At 31.1% G+C, this 25,936-nt stretch overlaps 1 protein-coding gene across 4 annotated transcripts in view; it reads left to right on the top strand.

Annotated features, from left to right (window-relative positions):
- Positions 1-25,936, top strand: part of LOC142325327 (3-hydroxyisobutyrate dehydrogenase, mitochondrial) — a 40,134-nt gene extending 14,198 nt beyond the window's left edge. For 3 of the 4 annotated variants that reach the window (XM_075366935.1, XM_075366933.1, XM_075366936.1), the window contains exons 3-7: positions 7,726-7,904; positions 11,943-12,064; positions 17,167-17,377; positions 19,231-19,357; positions 22,165-25,936. In XM_075366935.1, coding sequence (XP_075223050.1) covers positions 7,726-7,904; positions 11,943-12,064; positions 17,167-17,377; positions 19,231-19,357; positions 22,165-22,359 — 834 coding nt within the window. In that variant the 3' untranslated portion in view covers positions 22,360-25,936. The remainder of the gene's footprint in view (positions 1-7,725; positions 7,905-11,942; positions 12,065-17,166; positions 17,378-19,230; positions 19,358-22,164) is intronic. The other variant, XM_075366932.1, reaches the window with a different exon arrangement.

Here is a 25,936-nt window from a genome sequence, read left to right on the forward strand (position 1 = left end):
ATGTAGTTTATATTCACAATCCTTCTAATGATATTTTCACTGGATGTATAGTGAGCATCATTATACGGAGAGAAGAATACTTAAAATAAATCTTCATCTTTTAGATGAAGATTTATTTTAAAGTTCATTCATGTAATTGTTAAACAAACAGGCAGACACATAATTCTGATTTAATTTATTTTATTCTTTAATCAGTGACAGTTACTGCACTTTATAATTTTTTTTTTTTCCTAATAGAGAAACACACGCTAAGATAACTGGACCAATTTTTGGTGTATTCCTAGTACACCAAACAAAGGATGTACTCCTAGTACATTAGAACAAAGGAAGTATTCTCTCTTATGCATCAGCAACCTTTTCCTATTACTTGACTTCCTCTCACGCCCATCCCACCTCTTACAAATGAATATTGTATGCTCTGGTGTATCAATATTTCAACAGAATATACAAATATCGGATCTCCTTCTTTTCATCCAATAAAGGTAGCTATCAAAACTACCATGTCCATTAGAAATTGCATGAGTTCATAATTTAATTTCCCTTGCTTTCTGTTATACCATGTCGTGACAGGGGAATCAGTCTCTTACTCAGTGAACCATTTTGCACCCTAATCCACCTCCATTGCCACTTGCCTAATAACTCACTTCTTACTATAGGCCTAGGTTTCTAGCTGCTCTCTCCACCACCTCCTCTGCCAATAGTTCAATCAGAGGAACGGAGGCAACCCCAAAATTGTATCCACAGCCGTGATATGGTATGCACAGGCCATACCTACCAGTAGCCTGCACTGTAGGCATTCTATCTTATGAATAATTGCTTTAATCTTCAGCACTCTATACCACACAGGGCCCACGTAAAGCATTACAGACTACAGACCGCACCACCAAAACACGTACTCTTCTTTGCAACATGTGCAGTCCACCTACATTAACTGAGTAACCATTCTCAGCCACCATTCTCTCTGCTTCATGATTATTTCTTCAATGTGTGAGCAGAAAGAGCATCTCCTGTCTAACCAGACTCCTAGGTATTTAGCCTTCATGACTGGTTCAATGCTCACGCATCTCACTGTTAGGCATATATGACTTAGTCTTCGCCTTCCTGCCATGACGATCACTTGCATTTTCTAGACCATAAAAAAAGCCCCCTGAATCCCAACAATTTGTTAATGATAATTATAGCAGTGTTACTTTTATCTACTGCTTCTTCCTCCTTTCTGGTAACCACCACCAATGAAATATCATTGGCATAGCTAGTGACCAACACTCCCTCCAGATACTCCAGAGTTAATATCTCATCATAGATAACATTTCAAAAGAGTGGATACTCTTATCACTGTATAATACTCTACTCTACTCTACTGGCCCCTGAGGGCCCATGCATATGAGTCTTCCTTCCCCATTAGGGGTTTGTCCAGGAAGGGTATTACTGGTGGACTGCCGCGGTGGTGGAGGCCACATGCATGGGTCAGTTATTGGCTTCGTAATAGTCTGAAATTAATGTAACATGTTACATTATTATGAGATATAGATTTTTAGACACAATACTCGTTGAATTCAAGCTGCAGTAGATGGGTTCAATCAACATATAATTATATTACAAGGATATTACTAGTTGTTGGAGTTGTAAAATTTACCATATGTAAATAATTTTACTGGTATATTTGAGTTAATTATGTACATTAAATTCAATATAGCATTACTCATGCATTTGTTTGAAGATATCATCATTTCACATAAAGTATGAACACTGAGGCACAGTATGATTTAAATTACAAAGCTTATTTTCTATGAAAAGAAGCAGACTTCAGTGTTAGTCAGATTGGGATAAACAGTGTAGTAGCTTACTATTATTATAGAATATCATGTTGTTCATTTCCTAATGAGAAAGTAAATATGAGCTGAATAAAATATACACCTTCATGATGCACAAATCATATATATATATATATATATATATATATATATTAGTCTGTTTGCACCAGTCATGATATAACATACATGAGCCATCTTACCTGTAGCACTAATTTGCAATAGTGTATAGTCAAGCTATACTTGTATAGTAGCAACATATTCCATTAGCCTTATTAAAAATTAACAGTTCTTCAACAATATAGTGCCCTAATTAGATATAATATTAATTTTTATTTTGGATTACTTAATTATTGGTGTAAAAGTATTTTTCTAATAGTGTAAATAACTATAAATGTATACTGATAACTCAAATGCCAGTTTGGAAGTTAACTTTAAGTATTTTCCAATCATTTCTACCAAATATAATCTTTTAGTCTCAATATCAGTCATTTCTCTTTCTGGGATCATCTTTTGTTCTTCTGGTATTTCTGGTTAGAAGATCCCGCTGGCCTGCAGCCAATATATACCTCAAATTCATTTCCAAGGCAAAAAAATGGGAATGGATCCAAAGGGCAGTAGTATAACTCCTAGTCAGTACCTGCAGTCACAGAAATAAAACCTACCAATTTGTAGTGGTAAACTCGACATTGCAAATCAGCTGAAGTCAAGAATTCTAAGATTCAAATCCTAGTAAAGGCGGTTACTTTTATATGGATCTGAATACTAGATCGTGGATATTGGTATTCTTTGGTGGCTGGGTTTCAATTAACCACTCCGAAATGGTCGATCTGAGACTGTACAAGACTACACTTCATTTACATTCTTACATATCATCCTTATTCATCCTCTGAAGTAATACCTTACAGTGATTCCAGAGGCTAAAACAGAAAAAGAGAGCCATAGTAACAAAACAATTCAATTACTTCACAAAAATTATAATAAGCCATCCTTCTTTTTAATTAGATATCCACCCAACAGAAGGTCTGAAGAATTCTGCAACAACCATCAGTTAAATTGTAAACTCACTGCTTTAACACTTGATCTATGAAATTACACTAATATTTGAATATTTTATTACTATAAAATGTGCCATGTCTCAAACATTTTCTTGTGACCAACATTCAAATGCAATCTTCAAAAATCTTCCACCTGTAAATACTGTAAATCAAAATAGAATGTCAGGCATCATTCTCATACTTCCCATATACTCTTTGTGAAGTACAAACAACAATTCTCATCTTCTGAGAATTCAAGGCCATGGAGAATCGAATTATCCATAGCCTGTCAACACTTGTGTCAATGAATAAATAGTTCATGACCATATACATTTTATGCAACCTGATATGGACTGAACATGACAGTGTCTGACCTTTCATGTAAAGTTTCTAATATTTCCTAGCAGTTACTATCAATATCATATCTACTTTAACTCTTATTTATTAATTATAAATATACTTATGTAAGACACCCTCAGTACAAGTGGGGAGCACATTCTGGTAAAATATGTAATGCATCACTAGCCTTTAAACATAGTGTCTATAAACCAAAATCAGTCATTGTGCAAAGTCCTAATACAATTAAAGATATCTGGCTTACCAATCCAAATAGATATCCTAAACATAGTGCAACTTCATAAAATTCATGTTACAGAGCCCATAAGTAAAGAAATTCAGTCCCCAATGCCTACAACAACTTTCCAAAATAAATTCACCATACTGTGGTGAACATCAGCAAATAAGATTAAAATGTCCATTTTTTGGGCGCGAAACTATATCCAAACATCTCAGTTATGAATGAATTAAATGTTTTGATCACATAGTTTGGCTAATGTATATCCTAACTCAGAGGAGTACGAAATCTCAGTGTAATTTTTATAGTTAAACTTGAGAGTATAATAACTTTCTATACAGACTTGCAAGACTCATTATGTTGAACACCTCATGACTCCTAAAATCATCCCCAGTAACCAGCAAATGGAAACTTCTTACAATATGGAGGGAATTATAATTTTAAAAGCTTTTTGAAGCAGAATTGCCAAAAATAAAGGGCTAAACATAATCTGCCATGATTGTGATTCTTAGGAATCCTAAGGTGAGATTCAACTGTGAGTGACATATCTTGCCCCTCAAACGGATTTCATGTCACAGCCAATAATAATTATAAACATTATTAATAACAGAGAAAACAACACAGTGTGGACACACAGAATTAACCAACAAGATTAATTTTTCTATTGAACAATATAATATATCAAAATACTGACTCTATTCAGTAAAGGAATAAAAATTATAAATGACCTATGTACATGCATTTTGTTTTAATAAATAACATACAAAAATATTAAAAGTGCTCATTACTGAAATTCTCCCTCTCTGAATCATGAGACCTTGCTGATGGTCAGGGAGCTTGAGTTTTCAGTGATACAGAGTAGCTGGACCAAAGGTGCAACCATGTCGGAGAGGTATCTGTTGAGAGCCAGACTAAGGAATGATTCCTGAAAGAGGGCGGCAGCTTTTTCAGTAGTTGTTAAGGGTGTAGCTTAAGAGGACTTAAACATCCATATCAACATCACTCAATTCTTCTGAGTACTGTGTAGCTAAAAGCAATGGAAAACTACATCTGTTTTTTTCCAAGAAAATGTAACTATCTGCATTTTAATGTAACAAAGATGGAGGCACCTTCCTTGGTAAAATATTTCAGAGGTAAACTAGTTCCCTGTTCAGATCTCTGGGTGATGACTACTAAGGAAAGGGTCACCAGAGAATTAAAAAATAACATTCTGCAAGTCAGAGAGTAGAATGTTAGATGTCTAAATAAGGTTGGTAGGTTAGAAAATTTAAAGAGGAAAATGGGTAGATTAAATGTAGATGTAGTAGGAATTAGCGAGGTTCAATGGGAAGAGGTAAACGACTTTTGGTCAGATGATTTTAGAATAATTAACTTAGCTTCAAATAAAGAGCAGGCAGGAGTAGGTTTTGTAATGAACAAGAAGATAGGGAAGAGAGTAGAATATTTCAAAATGCATAGCAATGGAATCATTGTAATAAGGATAAAATCAAAACCTTAGCCAATGATTGTTAACATCTATGCCTACAAGTGCCCATGATGATGATGAGGTAGAGTGTTTATATGAAGAAATTGATAAAGCAATTAAACACATAAAAGAGAATGAAAATTTAATAATAGTTGGAGATTGAAATGTAAGAATTGGAAAAGGCAAGGAAGAAAATATTGTGGGTGAATGTGGACGGGGCAAAAGGAATGAAAGAGGAGACCGACTTATAGAGTTTTGCACAAAGTATAATTTAGTAATTGCCAACACCCAGTTTAAAATCATAATAGAAGAATATACATGTGGAAAAAGCCAGGTGATACTGCAAGGTATCAGATAGATTATATCACGGTTAAGCAAAGATTTAGAAATCAACTCATTGACTGCAAAGCTTACCCTAGAGCAGACATTGATAGCGATCATAATTTAGTAATAATGAAATGTAGATTGGAGTTTAAAAACCTGAATAAAAGGTGTCAGATAAATTGGTGGAATTTAGAGAAGCTTGAAGAAGAGATAAAGAAGGTTTTTGAGGAGGATATTGAAAGAGGTCTGAGTTAAAATGATAAGGTAGAAAATGTAGAAGAAGAGTGGGAGAATGTTAAAAAAGAAATTCTTAAATCAGCAAAAGTGTACTTAGGCAGAATAAAGAGAACTGGTAGAAAACCTTGGATATCAGAGGATATTTTGCAGCCGATGGATGAACGTAGAAAAATTAGAATGCTAGTGATGAAGAAAGTAAAAGGAACTATCAACAATCAAGAAATACTATAAACAGACAGTGCAAACCAGCAAAAGAAGAGTGGATTAAAGAAAAGTGTTCAGAAATGAAAAGAGTAATGATCATTGGTAAAATAGACAGGGTATACAAGAAAGTAAAGGAAAATTTTGGGGTACATAAATTAAAACCTAATAATGTGTTAAACAAAGATAGTACTAAAGATAGTATAAAGATAGTAGTATTTATAATATGAAAGGGAAGGTCGATTGGTGAGTGGAATATATTGAAGCATTATATGGAGGAAATGAATTAGAAAATATTATTAAAGATGATGAAGAAGAAGTTGAAGAGAATGAAAGGAGAAAATCAATACTGAGATCTGAATTTAAGACAACATTAAAAGATTTGAATGGCAAAAAGACTCCTGGAATAGACAGAATACCTGGAGAATTACTGCAGCATAAGTGAGAAAGTGACAGGTAGATTATAAAAACTGATGTGTAATATTTACAAAAAAGGGGAATTTCCATCACACTTCAAAAAGAGTGTTATAGTTATGATACCAAAGAAAGCAGGAACAGATAAATGTGAAGAATACAGAACAATTAGCTTAACTTGTCATGCATCAAAATTCTTAACTTTAATTCTGTACAGAAGAAATGAGAGGAGAGTGGAAGAAGCGTTAGGAGAAGATCAGTTTGGTTTCAGGAAAAGTACAGGGACAAGGGAAGCAATTTTAATGTTCAGATTAATAGCAGAAGAAAGATTAAAGAAAAACAAACCAACATACTTGATATTTATATACCTAGAAAAGGCATTCGATAAACAACAATTCCTAAGGATTTACAGGAACCAAATAGCAACAGTAGTAATTGAAGAACATAAGAAAGAAACCGTAATAAAAAAGGGAGTCCAACAAGGATGTTCCCTATCCCCCGTTACTTTTTAATCTTTACATAGAACTAGCAGTTAATGATGTTAAAGAACAATTTAGATCTGGAGTAACAGTATAATATGAAAGGATAAAGATGCTACGATTTTCTGATGATATAGCAATACTAGCTGAGAGTAAAAAAGATTTAGAAGAAATAATGAACTTTATGATGAAGTTTTACACAAGAACTACTGCATGAAAATAAACAAGAACAAAATGAAAGTAATGAAATGTAGTAGAGATAATGTAGATGGACCACTAAATACAAAAATAGGAAGAGAAAAGATTACGGAGGTAGAAGAATTTTATTATTTGGTAAGTAGAATTACTAAAGATAGATGAAGCAGGAACGATAGCGTACAACTCCATTAGGAGCGAATAGCGTAGGCGAAATGAGCCTTCAGTCAGAAATGTAATTTGTTTACACCAAAAATTAATTTATACGTTAGGAAAACATTTCTGAAATATATGTTTGGACTGTAGCTTTATATTTAGAAGTGAAACTTGAACAATTGGAGTACCTGAGAAGAAAAGATTAGAAGCTTTTGAAATGTGGTGCTCTAAGAGAATGTTAGAAATCAGATGGGTGGATAAAGTGACAAATGAAGAGGTGATGCAGCAAATTGATGAGGAAAGAAGTGTTTGAAAAAATACAGTTAAAAGAAGAGACAGACTTACAGGCCACATGTTAAGGCATTCTGGAATAGTCGCTTTGATATTGGAGGAACAGGTAGAAGGGAAAAATTGTGCAGACAGGCAACATTTGGAATATGTAAAACAAATTGTTAGGGATATAGGATGTAGGGATACCGGAATGAAATGATTGGCACTAGATAGGGAATCTTGGAGAACTAGATCAAACCATTCAAATGACTGAAGACAAAAAAAAAAATGTTGGATGATTATCGTAATTCTAAAATTAGACATAAAAATATTAAAAATTAAAGATAGAGAAATATGGACTATTAAAGATAAAATAATAGATGGTAGAGGGGGGATAATTGACTGGCGACAGCCATGGGAATGTGATATATAGTCCACTCATTGGCACATTTAAATAGGTTTACCAATCAATTAATTGAACAGTACATTATGAATAGCCCGCTCTCCTCTGTGTGAAACAGGTCTGTACTCAAAAGTAACTGAGGTTATCAAATTGTTTTAGGGTTTCAAGGTGACTGTATATGATATCAACAGTGATGTTAGCAATAGTTTACGTAATGAAGGAGCTACTGTGGCTAAAAGTTTAGCTGAATTATCATCTAATAATGAGTGTGTTATTACAATGTTACCAAATAATCAACATGTATTGGATTCATATTCTAAAAATGATGGTATTATAAAGTAAGTATATTAGTAACACTAAAAACACTAAAAATTTAATTAAATAAATATGTAGTGCATACAAAAAAGGATTCTTGACCTTTCTAAAATAGGTATCATTATCAATAGTCTACCAGAAATCGCACTTGAATTTTCTTTAAAATTTTAATCTGAAACTGAGTTAGTTGTGTATGAATTTTAAATGAGATGATAATTTGAGATCATATGATGAGAATGCATAAAGTTGTTAAAATGACATGCATACATTTAACTCACATTTTTTACTTAAATGTGTGTGCTATGTTTTCTGAATCTTGTTGATTCAGAAGAACAAAAAAAAAATTATTATAATAAAAAAATAATAAAGTAGTTTTCTTTTTAATCTGTTCTTTAAATTTTCACCAAAAAAAAATGTATGATCAATATGAAATTACTCATATCAAGGTAAAAATTCTGGAGTTTGTTAACAAACTTATTCAGAGGCGTTAAGTTAATTCTAAGTAAAAATGACAACTCCAAAAATATCCGAACACAAAGAAGTATTTCAAGTTACACAGTCAAAATTTGCCAATAAGCTTAAAAATTATCTTATTGTAAATGCTCCTTGAACATTTACAAAATCTTAGATTTTATATTTATAACAAAAAAGTGGTGACTACATCCTAGCTTAGTCAAATATTATAAATCCTACACATAAAAAGACAGATTATTCTGTTTGAAAAAACAGATCATATGCTTTTTGACTGCATCCCAAACACATGTTTTTACAACTTGAAAAAACTTGGCAACAAGACACAGAGCAATAGCAACAGCAACACTAATATTACAAAATACAAATGTAATTGAAAATATTTATAAATAACTAAAGATTAATGTTAAAATATAAATTACTTCATAGTTGAGTGGTAGTGCCTTGACCTTTTATTCAGAGGTCTCGGGTTCAAATCCTGGTGGGGCATGGCATATTTCATAGCTGCAAATTTAAAGCTTCATTTCCACATTCCCAGATATAAGCTTCTTTGTAAACTTCTGTGGTGAACTAATTCTTCAGTCAAAAAAGATTTGTTTTACATTGTTATTAAAACTGATTCGTGTTTATATTATAAGGTTAATATAAATTATTTTATTCTTGATTTGAATTATTATGTTTCAGATATTTATATGAAAAATGTTAAAATTCATATAGACATTTTTTCTGATTTTTGGAATCTAAACGTTTTAAGATACCAGCCCTTCCAGTCTGAGCTGGACATCTATTTGGTTTTTTAAAGAATGTTATGTCATAAAGCATGTCAATTATCTATCATAAAACAAATTTTAAAAAAATTTTGGTAGATTTCTAAAACTTTGGCAGGCTGTTTATTAACCATAAAGAGTGCAATCCAAAATAGATTTTTGGAATGTTACACTTCACCAGATGCCAGTAATCACAACAAAAGCAATCCCTAACAGCTGAAATAATTGACATTCATTTAAGAATGAACTTAGAAGCCTCAAGGCTTTATATTCAATATTGTAAGTACTTAAATTGATAATGAGCATCTGTGATTTACATAATCAAATTTCAAGGACTGATCGTAGATCATTCCTCAATCCTCAGTGGCCCATTCAAGGCCCAGTTGCTGCTTCAAGCACACCCAGTAAATAGTTGATAAGTTGGAATTACTCTCATAAGTTCAAAATTTTTCAATGATGGAAGTTCTGCAGAGATAACAATCTACATGGAGTACATGTAGCATTTTCTCTTCTAAGAAGTTTAATTATGCATTATCCACTGACAAGCCAATGAGGAAACTATGGTAGATTTAATTTTCACTTATGTGTCTAACTCCATTGTGTAAACTAGTATATGTTTTCTCAATACTTATTTCATTTTTTCCTTGATGGCAAATAATTAATTTACCATAAATCTAATACAAGCACCAATGTAACAATTCAGTTGTATTTCATGGGCACATTGATAATTTTGCCACTTATATGCTAAGATCCATATTGGCGAGCACGATACTAGCCATTCAGATGTCAGCAGGAGTGCAGCCCACCTACACTCCTGCACAAGTGCCCCTTCCATCAAGCCAGCTGACCACACAACCCTTGCACCACAGCGGCGCCATCACTCTCAGATGCCTATAAAAGGCCAGTATCAGAACTGTTAGTTTATTTATTACATCACTGACCACCACCCAGAGAAGAAGAAGAAGATGGAAGAAGAAATTCCCTGGTCAGCTCAACATGGGTCCTCAAGGCAGATACCAACATCCCTGCTGGAGCAGCAGGCCTAGTCGACCCAACAAGGGAGCCAGTAGGCGTGGACTCTTATCTCCCCACCCCTGCTTGTTGGGCTTGCCCAGGCTGACATGCTCACTAGCAGTAGCTGGCCCAGCATGGATTACTCAAGGAGAACCGCCTTGACTGTGCCAGCAGAAGATGACCAATGCCGACCCGACACTGCAGGGCTCTGGGATCTCCCACTGCCATGCTGTAGTGGGAACCCAACTGCTGCTGAGGGGAAGCTTGGTCCGATTCCAATGGATGAGCCATAACTCCCCAACTACGCCAAGCCAACATCACTATAGACCAGCTTCCAGACCCAACAGCCCTTCCCAAGAATATCTTGTAAAGCACATAAACAACCCTTTTCAGGGCTTAAGATTTGCGTGCCATCAAAGCCATTCGGTGACAATAAGTATAAGTTAAATTCATTAATAAATGAATTGAAAAGTGGTAAAATGTTAAAAATCTGCTCTATTAATAAAGAAAGGAATCCCCTGCTTCGATGATCCGTCCCACATTGGGCTGGCCAGAGAATTTCTTCTTTCACCTTTTTCACTATCAATATTGCCTAACAATATTTATTATATAAGGATACTTTAGCCTTTAAAGGAAATTAAAACTAAATACATTAAAAGTGTTATCATCTAATATTCATAGTAGAAATTCAAATAAATAATTTCATTATTTTCAAAAAGTAAACACTCCTTTTTAAAATAATTGTAAATACACTGAATCAACAATTAGTGTACAGTATAAATTTAAATTACAATCAGGATCTAGCAGTTCAGTTGTTATATCTAGAAGACATCTAACTTGTTTATACTTAATGTTAGTTAAATGACATGGGTCTGCTACTGCTTACAACCTTTATATAACTGGAGATGATATATTAAAATGCCTACAGAAGTGTTTACTGTAAACAAAAAGCTAATCAGAAAGCAATCTGTCTCACAAAGTGCTGAATAGTTGAGGAATAAATAATCTTAATTTTATTTTCACATAAAAGATACATAATTTATCACTACTTCTTTACAAAAAGGTCCTTACTGCATACTAATTGTTATTCTCCACCATGCATAAAATATTGACTTCTTTGCACTCTTTTCGTATTTCCAATTCAAAAGCTTGTGAAGATAATTAAGGTGTATCAATTTCTAAATAAAAAAAATAAAATTAGGTTTTTCTTATTTATGAGAAATGAATATCAAAACTGTATATTTTCAGTATAGTTTTAGTCAGTTTTTTTGGTTAACCTTTTTCTCATCTACAAGCAATGCACACAAATAAATGCATAAATTTCAGTTAATTATTTTTTTTTTATTTTGTTAAAAATAATTTCTCTGGTGGTCTTTAAATCAATATAATTGATTTAAAGACCACCAGGACCACCAGTTGGTAGTAATGTACATACCAACTTTATACAATTAACAATTTCTTTCAATAAACTCATCTGCTATAGTGCAATTTGTACTATGTTGCATTCTACACATATACTTATTTATTCTTTTCTAAACAAAATTAACAATTACCAGTACTCTTATTTAGCAATGTAAAATATTGCACAGATTAAAATTATTTTATATAGACCCACGGGTTTGTGTGCAGGTAGCTGCTATAGGAAAGTCATTTATGGCCTATATCATGACATATGTCATGTCTACTTGAAAGAAAGTAAAACAAATATTTGTTAGTGACAACTGTTTTTTTATTATTATAGAAAATATATTTTAGTAATTTTTGTGAATTTAAACTATAATTTGTTTTGTTTTTCTCTTTCTGACATAGCCATGTAAAAGAAGGTACTGTTTTGATAGATTCTAGCACTGTTGATCCTGAAGTAGCTCATAAATTAGGTCCACTGGCTAAGGAAAAAGGAGCTATATTTCTTGACACACCTGTTTCTGGAGGTATTAAATAATTTTATCATAATTTTTTTAACATTTCTATAAACTTCACAATTTAATTATACTTTTTTACCAGGTATTGTGACTGTTAATGCATTAACTGCAGTTTTTTTTTGATGATCTGACATCATCATTTATCATTTATCTGAACATAAAATAAAACTAAAAATAACTAGTCATGCTCAGTAACTAACAAATATCAGGCATAATAGAAAAGTGGAAGAATAAATTCATTTATTGTTGCCTGCTTCTATGAGCTAAATATATTATATTGTAACAAGACTGGTATAACAGACCTGAGTAACAGATTCCTGCCAATTAAGAAGAAATTAGTAGAAAATATAATAATAGAAGGAATCCAGAAAGGGGCTAAAAGAAATACTTTTAGTAAAAGTAACAGATCCATTTAACTATTATCTTTTGTAATACCGCCCACTAATTCACAGAAACAGATGTTGTTCCGTGAGAAGAGTTACCGGACCAGAGTAGGAATTTCATGGGAATGTGTGAGGGCGGACAATCATTCTCACATTTTGAGTTGGGTCTGGTCCAGCAGGTAAAGAGGATAGGAGTATAAATATTCCAGGGAAGACCAATTGAAATCAGTCTAAGCGAGACGTTATGATGTGAGTTCTGCATGATGTGAATCTGCAAGGAGAGTCTGCAAGAATGCTAAAATACAGAAGTTATTATGCGAGTTTGACATGATTAAGGTGACATCACAAGTAATTCCAGTACATAAAAACAAGAAATGGTTTGGTGAGTTACTGTATGACAAAAGTGAAAAAGATAATATGTTAAATTTCATTCATAAATTTTTAGGATACTTTTACTTGTGAACATCAAAGGTATTTACAGTGAAAAAACGTTATACTTATGACTAGTGGTTAAAAGTGTTAAGACTGGCAGTCATGTTAATGTCTTTTGTCATTGGGACTGAATTCTGGTATCCAATATTATTTATCTATTCGTAAATAAATAAATAAATTTTAAAACTGTTTAAAAAGAACAAAAATAACAAACATAACTCTAAATAACAAAGTTGTAATTTTCTAGGATGGGATGAAAATTTTTGGCTACTTCTTTTTTCAACAAATAATTAAAGAGCAAGGGGCTACAAAAAAATTAACCTTCTTACATTTTAAATGCTCTGAATAACTTGCAAATGTATTTAAATTTTTTAAAAAATACAGTGGTTTGAAGGCCTACTGATGTTGAAAATATAGAAGCACAAAACTTATATTGACTACTTTTCTGAAGCTAGATATAGCCAAAAGAGAAAAATAAAAAAGTAATTTTTTGGGGAGAGTGAATTTTAAATAAAAAATTTTGATAATTTGTGATTTCAATAAAAAAAACTTCAAATTTTGTAAGAAAACCTTTTTGCCAAAGTGTTTCCGTAAAGATTTAAAATTTTATTTCAGCCAAAACAAACCACCCCTTTTTCCAATTTTTGCAAAAATTGGAAATAATTATTTAATATATTCTCTCTCCAATTGTAGTACCTATCTACCAAGTTTGAAAAAAAACAGTTGATGAGTTTCAGAATTAAAAGGCCAAATATAAGCCAGCATACATATGTTCATACACACAAACATCTGTCTGACCAAGGTAGTTTTTTTTGACTTGGGAATATTAAAATAAACAATCTTTTCAGCAGAATTTATTTAAAATCTATTTTTTTTTTTTTTAAAGATTTTTAAATGTCTCCTTAAGGCACAAAACTTCAAAAAGACCAATTTAAAAAATATATTTCTGACCGATGTATATACTCTCCCATTACAACTAACATATAGCTACTACAGCAGCATGTATCGCTATAACTGGGAAAATAATAAGATACTAGTACAGTAAAAACTGTATTTCTCTTCCTACCAAACTTTTCCCTAAAAGCTTTTCCTCTCAATGCAGTATGATCAGCTTAAGTCTATTTGTGGAACCTCATACATCAATCGCTCTACATGGATTGTGCTATTCTTATATGCATTTTCTAATTCTATTTGCCCACACACTTTATTTTATGGAAACTTTATTAATTTAATGTGTTCTTCCTTATAACTCTGTAAATACCACAGATATAAACTTCTTGAGGTTGGTAAATTTAAAAAGAAAGTAGATTCAGGTATTCCTGAAGTCCCAGAGGTCCTAGGTTTGAATCCCGGTCAGGCATGGCATTTTCACACACTGCAAAAGTTGTCATTCATCTCATCCTCTGAAGCAATACCTAACAATGGTACCGGAGGTTAAAAAAAGTTTCAGGTATTCCTGAAACTTCCTTGGCTGCTACACAGAGTATGTGCCTGTGTATGAATATTCACATTAACACTTGTATGTTACTGACTTACAAGTATATAAATATATATATTCATGACCAGATTTAGGCATGGACTATATGGGCCTGAGCCTAAAGCGGCAAATTTTAGGTGGCAGCAAATTTGGGTAAAAATGAGAATTTTTTTCAATAAATAGATTTTACACATATTCATTACTGATAAAATAAGTTATGGAAAATATGTCCCTTTCAAAGTAGTCTAAAGCACAATAATTTCAGCAGATCAGTTGTTGAACAACGTTGTCATTTGCCGGCAAACATATGAAATCATTAAATGTACAATTAGCTATAAATATAGTGCATACAATGAAATAAAAGCTTGTGTTGAAGAAGGTCGAGACTGTATTCCTACCGCTGAGAACATTTTCACCCATCTAATAGGACAACAATAATAATAATTTTACTTTTATTACGCACTTTTAATTTATTGTTTTTTTTTTGTTTTATTAGTTATAATTCATTATTATGTAATTAGTATTACTAATTAGATAAAGATTGCAAAAACTAGAATTCTAATTTAGTTGTATTTTTAAACTAAAAAAGTATTAACTAGTGCTTGAATGTATATTGTATCTGTAATTACACCAAATTAGACATACAATTATTGTTGTACAATTCTTTTTTGCACAATATTTAGAATTTTCAAATTCTTTTTTTTTTTAATTATTGTTTTCATTGTTGATTGTACTGTTATTAGTATTATTAACACTTACTTAAAATTTACATTATATGTCCATTTCCGCTGCTTCCGGGGAGCAGTCTGTTAAACGCAGGCGGAAACCCGGGAAAAAGTGGTGGTACTCTGACCTTAGCATGCTGCGTGAATAGGTCCGCTAGGAGAAGATACCAGCGTCGCCCCCAAACGGGGATTATCGTTGATGACGTGCGCGCTGAACATCAGCGGATCTACCGGCAAGCCCGTAATGAGTAAGTTCATGCCATCAAGGAAGCCTCAAGTTATGGTAAGACTCCATGCACGAGTTTTAGCGCAGCCCCTGGCAGCTAGCAAAATCATGTTACTAGCCAAAGTCAATGCACGTGCTGACCAGTGTTCGATGGGGGTTTGATGGTCATGACCACACTTTAACATCTTTGGCGACTTACCAGGCGTTCCTGAATACTCTGTATCCAGATGCTCTGGAGGGTGAAACAGAGGTCGGCGTTAGGGCGAGGGCTACGCCCTTCCCTGGCGGTACGGGCTGTGGATCCCGTAGATATAGATCAAGTGGATAGATTATGTGATAGATTATCAAGTGGATATTCGAGATATTTTCTCGAATGGCCCATTTCAGGTTCAGTTGCCCATTTCCCGCCTGCGGAAGAGGCTGCAGAGCCTCACGATGGAAGCATGACAGCTGAAATGGGACACCACGACTAAGGGAAGATCCCTGTATAGGTTTATGCAGGATTTGGGGGATTGTATGCCTCAAGTTTGTTTTTAAGGGCAACGGGTGCCCGGGTGCCCACCAACCATGTTAATTTGAACCAATATCTGTTTCGGTTTCACCTGGAACTGTGCGTCTGCGAGAAGGTCCAGTCAAATGAACACCTAATGTTTGACTGCCTTGCTCTTGGGGGGGGGGGGGGCAGAGACCAGGCCACCTTGGAACTTAGAGGTCAAGGGGAAAATTGACCACTCACAGGCGACAAGTCAATGTGGCGAGAGCCGCATTGTCGGAATGTGTGGGAGTTCCTTGATGTGGTTGCTATGTTCAACTGACATACATAGTTTACTTAAGGGAAAGACTCCTAACACACTGCTGTGGGAAGCTAACCTTGAGATATATGGCTGACCACCAGCCAATGGGCTCCAAGCGCTTTAATATGGTGGACAGGTACTTGCTGGCATTCAGCAACCTAGGTGTGGCAGCGAATTGCTGTCTTGACAAAGTAAATTTTAATTTATGGATGTCATATATATTTTTAGTTGTTGACGGGGTGTGCCTACCCTTTTTAGTAATATAAGTGAGCGGTTGGGACACATAAGCCAGTGGTGATTAGCATCGCACTTAGTCCATTCACGCTGTTAGTTAGCTCTAGGAGCTATATAGGACATTGGTCGCTAAACTGTTTTGAGGCTCAGTAGCCTTTTGTGGCACAGACATTCAGTCCTATGCTTTAGGGCAATCGAATGGGGTGGTGGCGGGAGAAATGCCAAGCAAACCAAGCTGCAATGGCAACAGTTCTTTTTTCACATTTTTTAACACATTAAATATTTTTCATCTTCTAATTTTCCTAGTTTTATAGCTTCTTTCTTCATAAAATCTTATACATTATTAACTGTTTTATGAGTTTTACTATGGAGCTTTTAATTCTCTTCATAAAATGCAGATTAACTGTAGTTACTTGAAAAATAAGATGGGAAATTTCTTTAATACAATTGCTACTGATTATGGCATCAATATTGTGTTGAATTAACAGGCAACCCACCAGCTATCATCAATGTCTACGCACCATTTCTGGCTTCATCAGCAACTGGCTTCCTCCTTTACATTGTAATTTTCCATATATTAAAAATGTAATACTCATGTTTCAGAAAAGTATTATTATAAAATTTGCTTTAGTCATCATTGTCTTAAGTTTAAGTTAAGTCATCCCTGAAGTTTGATAATTAAGCATTCATACCGAAACTGAGAGGGGCGTGAGATTGTTAAGTTTATCTACAGTTTGTGCTCATAATATAGATTCTTCAATAATATGGTATATATTTTTATAATTTTTATTGAATAATTTATTAGAGGTATATACAATGATTTTTTTCTTTTCTTCATAGGTGTGATGGCTGCTCAATCAGGCCAATTGACTTTCATGGTAGGAGGACCTGAAGAGGGGTTAAAATTAGTTAGTAAAGTATTATTAGCTATGGGATGTAATATTTTTTATTGTGGTTCTCATGGGTCTGGACAGGTTGCTAAAATATGTAATAATATGTTATTAGGTATAACTATGGCAGGTTTATCTGAAGCAATGAATCTGGGTATCAGGTTAGACATTAATCTTTCTTCATATAATGCATGCATTTTAATGATTTCTGTGTTACTCTATTTTTGCTATTTTTATTCTTAAACATTTAAGAAAGTAAAGAAATAATGTATGTGTATTCTTTTTCATATAACTTGTATGTCAAGTGATAAAATATTGGAAAAGTGTATTTTTAAAGTTTAATCTTTTATGTGAATCAATGCAAATACAAAAGGATATTTTGTTATAGGTTGCATTAAAATAAATAATTAAATTTCTCACAAACTGGCCTGGTTATAGGAGTTTTTAAAATACAGCAAATGGAAAAGAGTAAATATTATAGAAGATTTAAGATAAAATTGGAGCAATCTAGAACCCCTCTAAAATAATTAAAGAAATAACTGTTTTAAAGGGATCAGTATGCAATCCTTCCTTTGTTCCATTCAGTAGTTAATTTTAGAATGAATCGGCATTAAGAAATCAAATTTATATCTCTGTGATACACTTCCCCTGACTATCTTGCATTTCACATGTCTATTCTGCTTTTTCTGTATTTGCAGATTTCCATTCTTAACAATATCATGAAATGAGGTAGAGAAATGGAGAAACTTTTCAAAATGCAATTTAAAAAAAATAACACCCAAACACTTTTTTTTAAGTGCAAGATCATCCAAGGCAAAATATTTGTTGAAACTATAACTAAATACCTGCAAATAGAATTATGTCAAAAGTAGAGTACACTTGAGAAAAGCAACATAATAAAAGAATACAAATAATTTTCTGTAAATTGTATAAACACTGAACACAGTAACTGTTTTAATGAAAAACCCCACAGCATTTTAAACTCATATTATGTAGATTATATAAGGAATATTTTGATATTAATAACAAACTAAATATTTCCACTACATTGCTGTAGTTGTTATTTCAAACAATCTCTTTCCTTGCTTGTTCATAAGTAACTCATAACTTTACAAGAACAGCTGTTTATGTTAATATTTTTGTTTGCATTTAAAATGTTAAAGATAAATGAACAATACTTTACTTAGTAAAGTATCATTTATTTTTTTAAACAAGCTATAAATTACTGCAAGAATTTTTTACCTTATATGTAAAGTCTACTGTGAAATTTTACATATTATAGAATATTTAGAAAATAGCTTGACACTTCAATAAAGTCTAGTCAGCAGACATGAAGTGGCTATCTGTTTGTGCTCAATAATAATTTAGTACTTCCAATAAACTTGAATTTTTTGAGTCAAGATCTTGACTAAATCAAAACATTTTCTGATGAAGATGCTTCCTGAGAAAGCAAAAACGAATAAAGCTTTAATGAGAGTGAAAAAAGAGATAAATTCTTGAATTATATTTTCATATGGAGTTCAACTAAATATGGAATTTGTGCATTTACAAAACTGAGATAGCTCAGTATGTAAATGCACAAACTCATATAGACAATTTCAGCCAATAAAATTATGTGAACAGGTTTTGAGGCAGAAAAGAAGGTTTTGAATTTTGAATTCTTATTTCAAGGCAGAATAATAATCACAGTCTTATATTGAGAAATCTAGAAAATATTGTATCTTATAATTCAAAACAAGTTGTAGCAATCTAACTAATAAATTTATGTTACCTCATAACACCCACATGCTACTCTACAAACGCTGCCTACTTTTGTCCAGTAAGAAGATGGAACTTAGAAAAATCATTTCATAACATACTTTTCACAATAAAGAATGCTAAATAAAAATTACAACTGATTTTATACAAGAGGAGATTTTATATTGAATAACACAATTCAATTAAAAACATTAAAAGCAATAAATTAATGGCATTATTGATAATTCACATAATAATGTAGTTGCATGTTTTTCAGGTTAGGTTTAGATCCCAAAGTATTAACATCAGTTATAAATAGTAGTTCTGGTAGATGTTGGTCATCTGAAGTTTATAATCCAGTAAGTGGAGTAATGGAAAATGTACCCAGTTCAAGGAATTATCAGGTAATTGTAATGCTCACATTTTTATGTTGCTTATTCATGACTACAATTAGAATGTAAAATATACATATATATTAAAGTAACATAATATTTTTTACTTGCTGAAATGAAGATTTGTAATGATGAGAAACTACAGTTGTTCTGTAGGATAAACTACAAAATGTCCTACATATCATAAGAGGAATCTTACTATGGTAAACTGACATGAATATATTTTATGTTTTATAATTTATTTGAATCATAACATTTCATAGTTTACAAAATTATTATTTTGGAGTATGTTTGACTTCCTGGAATCCTAAAAATAATTTTTTTTCAGAAGAAATATGAATCCGTGTTTTTTCACAAGAACACATTTACCCTGAATGTATCTCAGTAAGTTTATTGTAAATGTATTACCAAAATTATTATTATTTTCTTACTCTTTTCCCATTCTCATTCCCATTCCCATTCTTTTTGTTCATGCATGGTACATTCATTACAAAATAAATTGAATATTTTTGTTCCTTTCTTACTGGTAATGGCTAATAATTTATCTTCAGACTTAATCTACCTTAATATATTATATTAATCCGATCAACCCAACCACAGAATTAATAAAATAAAATAGAACAGGATGAAACCCATCTTATTCCATAATCCAAGCTAGAGCGCTTTCGCAAGTACCTGGAATCATCAGTTGCTTTAAAATTTTTCAAAACTTTCGTTGCAAATTGCAATTAAAATTAAAATTGAGATTTAAAATTGTAAAAGAACCTTTTCCATTTAAATCAAAAGAGAAGTAGAACTTTTTTTTCATATTCAAAATTTTAAATTGTAAATTAAAATTAAAAATTACATATATACAAAATATGAAGTCATTAATAAAACAATTAAATTAAAAGCCAGAATTATAATTAATAATAAAAATAAAGTAGAAATCCATGTAAACTAATTAGCCAAAGTTATGTGACTGTCATCACATAAGTTCATATTTATATTTTGTCACGTATGACTTTTTAATTTAATTTACAATGTAAAATTTTGAATATAAAAAAAATTAATTCTATTTTTGTTTTAATTTAATTAGAAAAGGGTCTTCTAAAAATTTTAATTTTAACGTGCAATTTGCAATGTACAATTTTAAATTTAATGTGTAATGTGCAATGAAAGATTTGAAAAATTATAGAGCAACTGATGATGCAAGGTACTTGTAAAAGCGCTCTTGTTTGGATTATGGAATAAGGTAGGTATCATCCTATTCTACTTTATTTTATTAATTCTGTACTTTCGTTAACCGGATTAATACAATTTGTATATTGCAGAGGAATAATATGATTCTCGAAAGGATTGATTTTAGGAAAATAATATATATATATATTTTTTAATATATTCTTAATAAATATTTTTATATTAAGAAAAAGAGTTCCATGTGTATTATAGTGCATTTAAGGTAACTCATTTTATATTCACAAAAACACTGAATTTTTTATGAAAAATGCTGTGGTTTCAGTATTTTGTTTTAATTATAAAATAAAGAAATTTGATATTGGAGCTTCTTAGTATATTTTTCCAAACCATTGCTGTATTAAAAACTGTATTAAAAACCGGAACTGTAGTAAACAGTTATTAAAATAAACAGGAAAACAAACTCACACTTAAAAACAATTTACAAATTTATATTTTTTTTTTTTTGGATCAGGAAAATTTTAGAAAACTAGAGCCTAATATCATTATTAACATTTTTTTTTTAATTTAGTAATACCAGTTTTTTACTTTAATTTTTTCTGATATAGAAGTATACCCATCCATATTTCAGATAAATCTATAACACAATATTCACAGTTTTATTCATCACATTTGAAATAATACATTAAATACGTTTGGCAATGTATAACTGTAATCCTGTATTACAATAAGTATTTCAATAAATCTTTAGTTATAACAAACTGTTATGTTTTGTTAGAACTAATAGTAGTCACACTGCTATATTATAAATACAACAGAAGATGCATCTCTTTATTATCATGTAATATATATTTATCATATCATAGAAAATGTTTTTAATCAATTTACTGCAATTCCTTACTGAAACTGTGAATTGTTTTTTTTTTAATCATCTATAAAATTTACCATTTTTCATATTTATATATTTTAAATAATATAATAGAATTTTTTATATACAATTAAAAAAAAAACAAAATCATTAACATAGAAGTTATATGAGTTCTTTTCATTAAAATGAAAACACTGAATGTCAAAAATTAACATACAGTTTTCAAATGAAATACTGAAGTATCTTTAAATAATAAAAATTACCATTAAATCAAAAAGGCCATCTGTAATTAAAACCACTTTAGCCCATTTGAATTGTGTATAATATTATACAATCATAAATATAAAAATGGTTTAATTTAAATTTATGTGGAATATGTTTCCAGTAGATATTTTCAGTATTCATTATTTTGAAATAATTAATCAACATATTTTCATACATTTAAAAAATGATTCGGCTTGCAAATATTAAAATCATAATATTAAAATAATTTCATTTCATAATATTAAAATCACATTTCATAATGCTGATTAAAAACTTCCAGTTCTCTCAAGAAAAACAATTAAAATCATTAGTATTGCTCTTTTATCACTAGAGCATCCCTCATGCATGCATTAGATGCACACTTAAAAGAGTATTTTAGAACTGTTTTTTTCTTTATAGTACAAATAATGTTATTTTAATGAAAATGTTGCTTTATTTTATCAAATGAAAGTTTCTGTTGATTAACATTAATTTCTTTAAATTAATAAAATTCATTTTGTTTGTCTTTTAGGGAGGATTTCTCACAAAATTATTAATTAAAGATCTTAATTTGGCTAAGAATGCAGCTGAGCGCAGCTCAAGTCCAATACCATTGGGAGAACTTGCACTAAACTTATACAACAATATGACTAAAGCTGGGCATTCTGATCGTGATTTTTCTTTTATATATGAATTCATCAAGAAACACAGAAATACTGGTTTTTAGCACTTTAATCTTATAAATTAAAGAAAGTTTAATAAAAAAATAATGGTTTAGAATTCATACCAACATTCCGCACTTGATTAAAAGTGATACTATTACTAATATTATTTATTATTCAAAACAATAATCTATAAATTGCCAAATTTTAGAAATTTCAGACTTTTATTGATTTATAATTGTATTTTAGTCAAACATAAATAAGTATATTTTTATATATTTAAAAATGTATTTAATCCTGCTGTTCTGTATGTATTCACTGTATTAACACACTGTTCAGGTCAATATGATCCATTTAATTTTTTTTTATGAAATTATTTGTATTGTGTATAAAAATATCAACTTTCTGGTTAAAATTATTTATTATTAATATTACACAGTTCAGTAAATAAAAAATACTTGTATTTATGAAACATAGTATTAATAGATTGGAAAATGGAAGTCAATTTCAAAAAATACAAATAAATTTACTTGATTAACCTACTGTTCTATATTTTACAAATTTTGAAGCACAATGTTTTATAGAGTGATAGATGTTAAATGTTAAAAATAAAATTAAAATATTAAATGTAATAGATGTAAACAATTAAATGAAATAAAGGCTATAATATGATAATTTCTCTTGAAATTACTCCAGTACATAAATATAATGCATACTTAAAAAAATAATTCTATTAACTGTAAAATCTTTTAATTCTTAAAAGATTCTTAAGTCTTAAAAAAATATAAGATTCTTAAATTAAATATTTAAATTTTTTGTAACGTGTTGCTTGCATAAATGTTTGCTATATTTTAGAACAAACAATGTTTGTTTTATTGTTTTTTTTGAAGGACAAAACTTGCACCTTGCGTGCTTTGTCCCTGTAACTTCCCCATCAGAAGTTCCTGGGAGAGACAAAATTTTATCATGTCCTTGCTTTACTTTCACAATGTTTAGCAAATTCATTGTTCTAGGTATGTATTTTCTTGATTTTATATGTTGTAATAGGTGATTTTCCAGTTCTTGTAAATAAAATATTTTTGTTAATGAATTGTTATTCCAGTTTGGATTGACTGATGCACATCTGTCAATTGCACAGGCAGTTCTTTCCTACTTCTTATTATGGTTCTAAGCATAGTTATTTTACATATTAGAAGAAGCTGCCCTAAATTGTAAGATGTAAAAATGTATCTATTGTAACATCATGACCTCTGAAGTCACTAGTCAAATCTCTTGTTCCCTAGTCACAACTCTTGTTCCCTGATTTTTCTCTGGCTGGCCACCTGGTACTTTTCCGGTATATACCTACAATTTCTGCATGTAAGAAGTACTGATATCAAATATTTCAGTGCGTAAGAAGTACTACTACCACAATGTCCATATCTTTATACCTTAGGGCAATGGCTACTAAAATGTTTTTATCAGAATAACATAGTTTTAGAAGAACTTCTATCCAGACTTTTCCCAGACTTCACGTACTGGAGCTAATTTTTCTGCAAGCCTTTCCACAGGAAATCAACTGTTAGGGGTTTATAAATCCCCCACCAGTAACATAATTCACAGTATGCCTGAAATGAGATGTTTTCTAAATTATTCCATTTTTTCAATAAACTTGAGACCCCTCTATGTTAGTCATTTTTATCACATCATTTTTGATAGAACTGAAAATAAGATAAAATGAACTCATCAAGTATGTTATCCTGGAAGATGCATATCTGTGGATGATGCAATTTTGATAATATTTTGGGCAGGTTGTTGTGGAGGCTCCATCTTCTATTGAATCTCTCCATCCTTAGAAAGTATACTGTGCGTTCTGCAGAATTTCTTTGCTTTGGTCCACTATCCTCATCAGAGTCATCACTATCACTATCACTCTCAGTATATGGATGATTTTCAATCTCGGACACTTCTTCAAAATCAGAGCTGCTCTGGTTTTTTTTTTTATTTTTGCTCTGTTCTATAAGATTTTCCATACTCATTTATACTATATAAAACAATGAAATCAGACTAATTAGAGTGAACTGTTTGTAGCTATATTTATAGTACCGTGCCTGTTATATGTACAAGTGAAATATCTAGACATGACAAAAATTCATATTGAGACTTTTTCTTTATTTGTTTAACCTCCAGGACCACCATTATGTATTGCTTCAGAGGATGAGATGAATGATTTGTAGCATGTGTGAAAATGCCATGCCTGACTGGGATTCAAACCAACGACCTCCGGATGAAAGACCAGATGCTACCATTCATACCATGGAGGCCGGCTTATGTTGAGGCTTGTGATTACAACAGTCGTGTAAAATTTGTAAACATACTCAATTACACAATGTTATATGAACTATTTGCTTCATTTGAAAAGTGTTTCATAATTAAACATGATGATTATGACATAATACATGCAAGTTCAGGCACGTCAAACTTCCAAGCAAAAAGGGACATATTATATTGTACACACACAGCCACATATCCCCAACCCATTTCTCCTAAAGTGGGTAAAACTATATAACATAATATAAAATATGCTTCAAGTCGTGTTGACCGAACCGTATATTAATACAAAACTAAGAAATAAGGCACTAATAAAAAATATTAAAATCAATCATGTGGCTAAATCCTTCAAAATAAAAGTAATAAAGTTCTAAGAATCTAAAATAAAATCTTCTGCAGAAAATTAAACGACAGAAGGGCAAAACTCTTTCAAATCATACTGGCCCAAATAGAACGGCAGGGTTTACAGTAATTTATGAAAATTAGTTATACTTTGTAAAAAGAGACAAGTCTGATGCTTTATGATATTATACTAATAAATAATATATATATATAATTATTGTAATGTAATGTTGTAACTTTTTATTGCTAAAATATACCAATAGTTCATCTTATTTTCTTAAAGTAATACATAAAACTGAAAGAATGAAACAGAAAATAACAATTTCCTCAAAAAAAAGAATATGTACCAAAAAAACTATTAAACTTTAATGAAAAACTAATAATATTTTAATGAAAGTTTGAGTTAGTATATTTATGAAATGAAATTGCATTTGAGTTATGAGAAAATATTTATGTATTATGTCTTTTAACTGCAATCAAAGAACTGATATTATTACAGCAGTAATTTAAGTACAATAAAGTATTTTGAATATTCATGTCAAAAGGTTAAAAAAAATATTCCTAATCTGTATCTAGAAACTTGGCTAAACAACCAAGATTCTGGACTTCACAAAGTATAATAAAGTTTATCAGCAGATAGTAAAAAGTTGTTTTTTCCTAGATTTATCCATGCATTATAATATAAATTACACTTTTTTTTAAGCAACATAAGATGAGAGTATTTAATAAATTTATTTATCTATTATTATATAGTTTGTACAGGAATATAATGTTGCACTTTGGTTTAATAGAAATTTTAACAGAATATTTTCTAATGAAAACAGTGTAAACAAAGCTGTTTGTGTTATTATTAAAATGCATTTATGAAAAAAAACATAAAGGTTATTTACATAGATAACAACAAGAAGTTTGTTTTTGTTTCCAGAAGTTAATCTATTTGTAAATTATTATGTAAAATTTTATTAAAAATTTGTTTATCTTAAATGGGGT

Source organism: Lycorma delicatula, chromosome 5, assembly GCF_047948215.1.
Source record: "Lycorma delicatula isolate Av1 chromosome 5, ASM4794821v1, whole genome shotgun sequence".
Taxonomy (NCBI): Eukaryota; Metazoa; Arthropoda; class Insecta; order Hemiptera; family Fulgoridae; genus Lycorma; species Lycorma delicatula.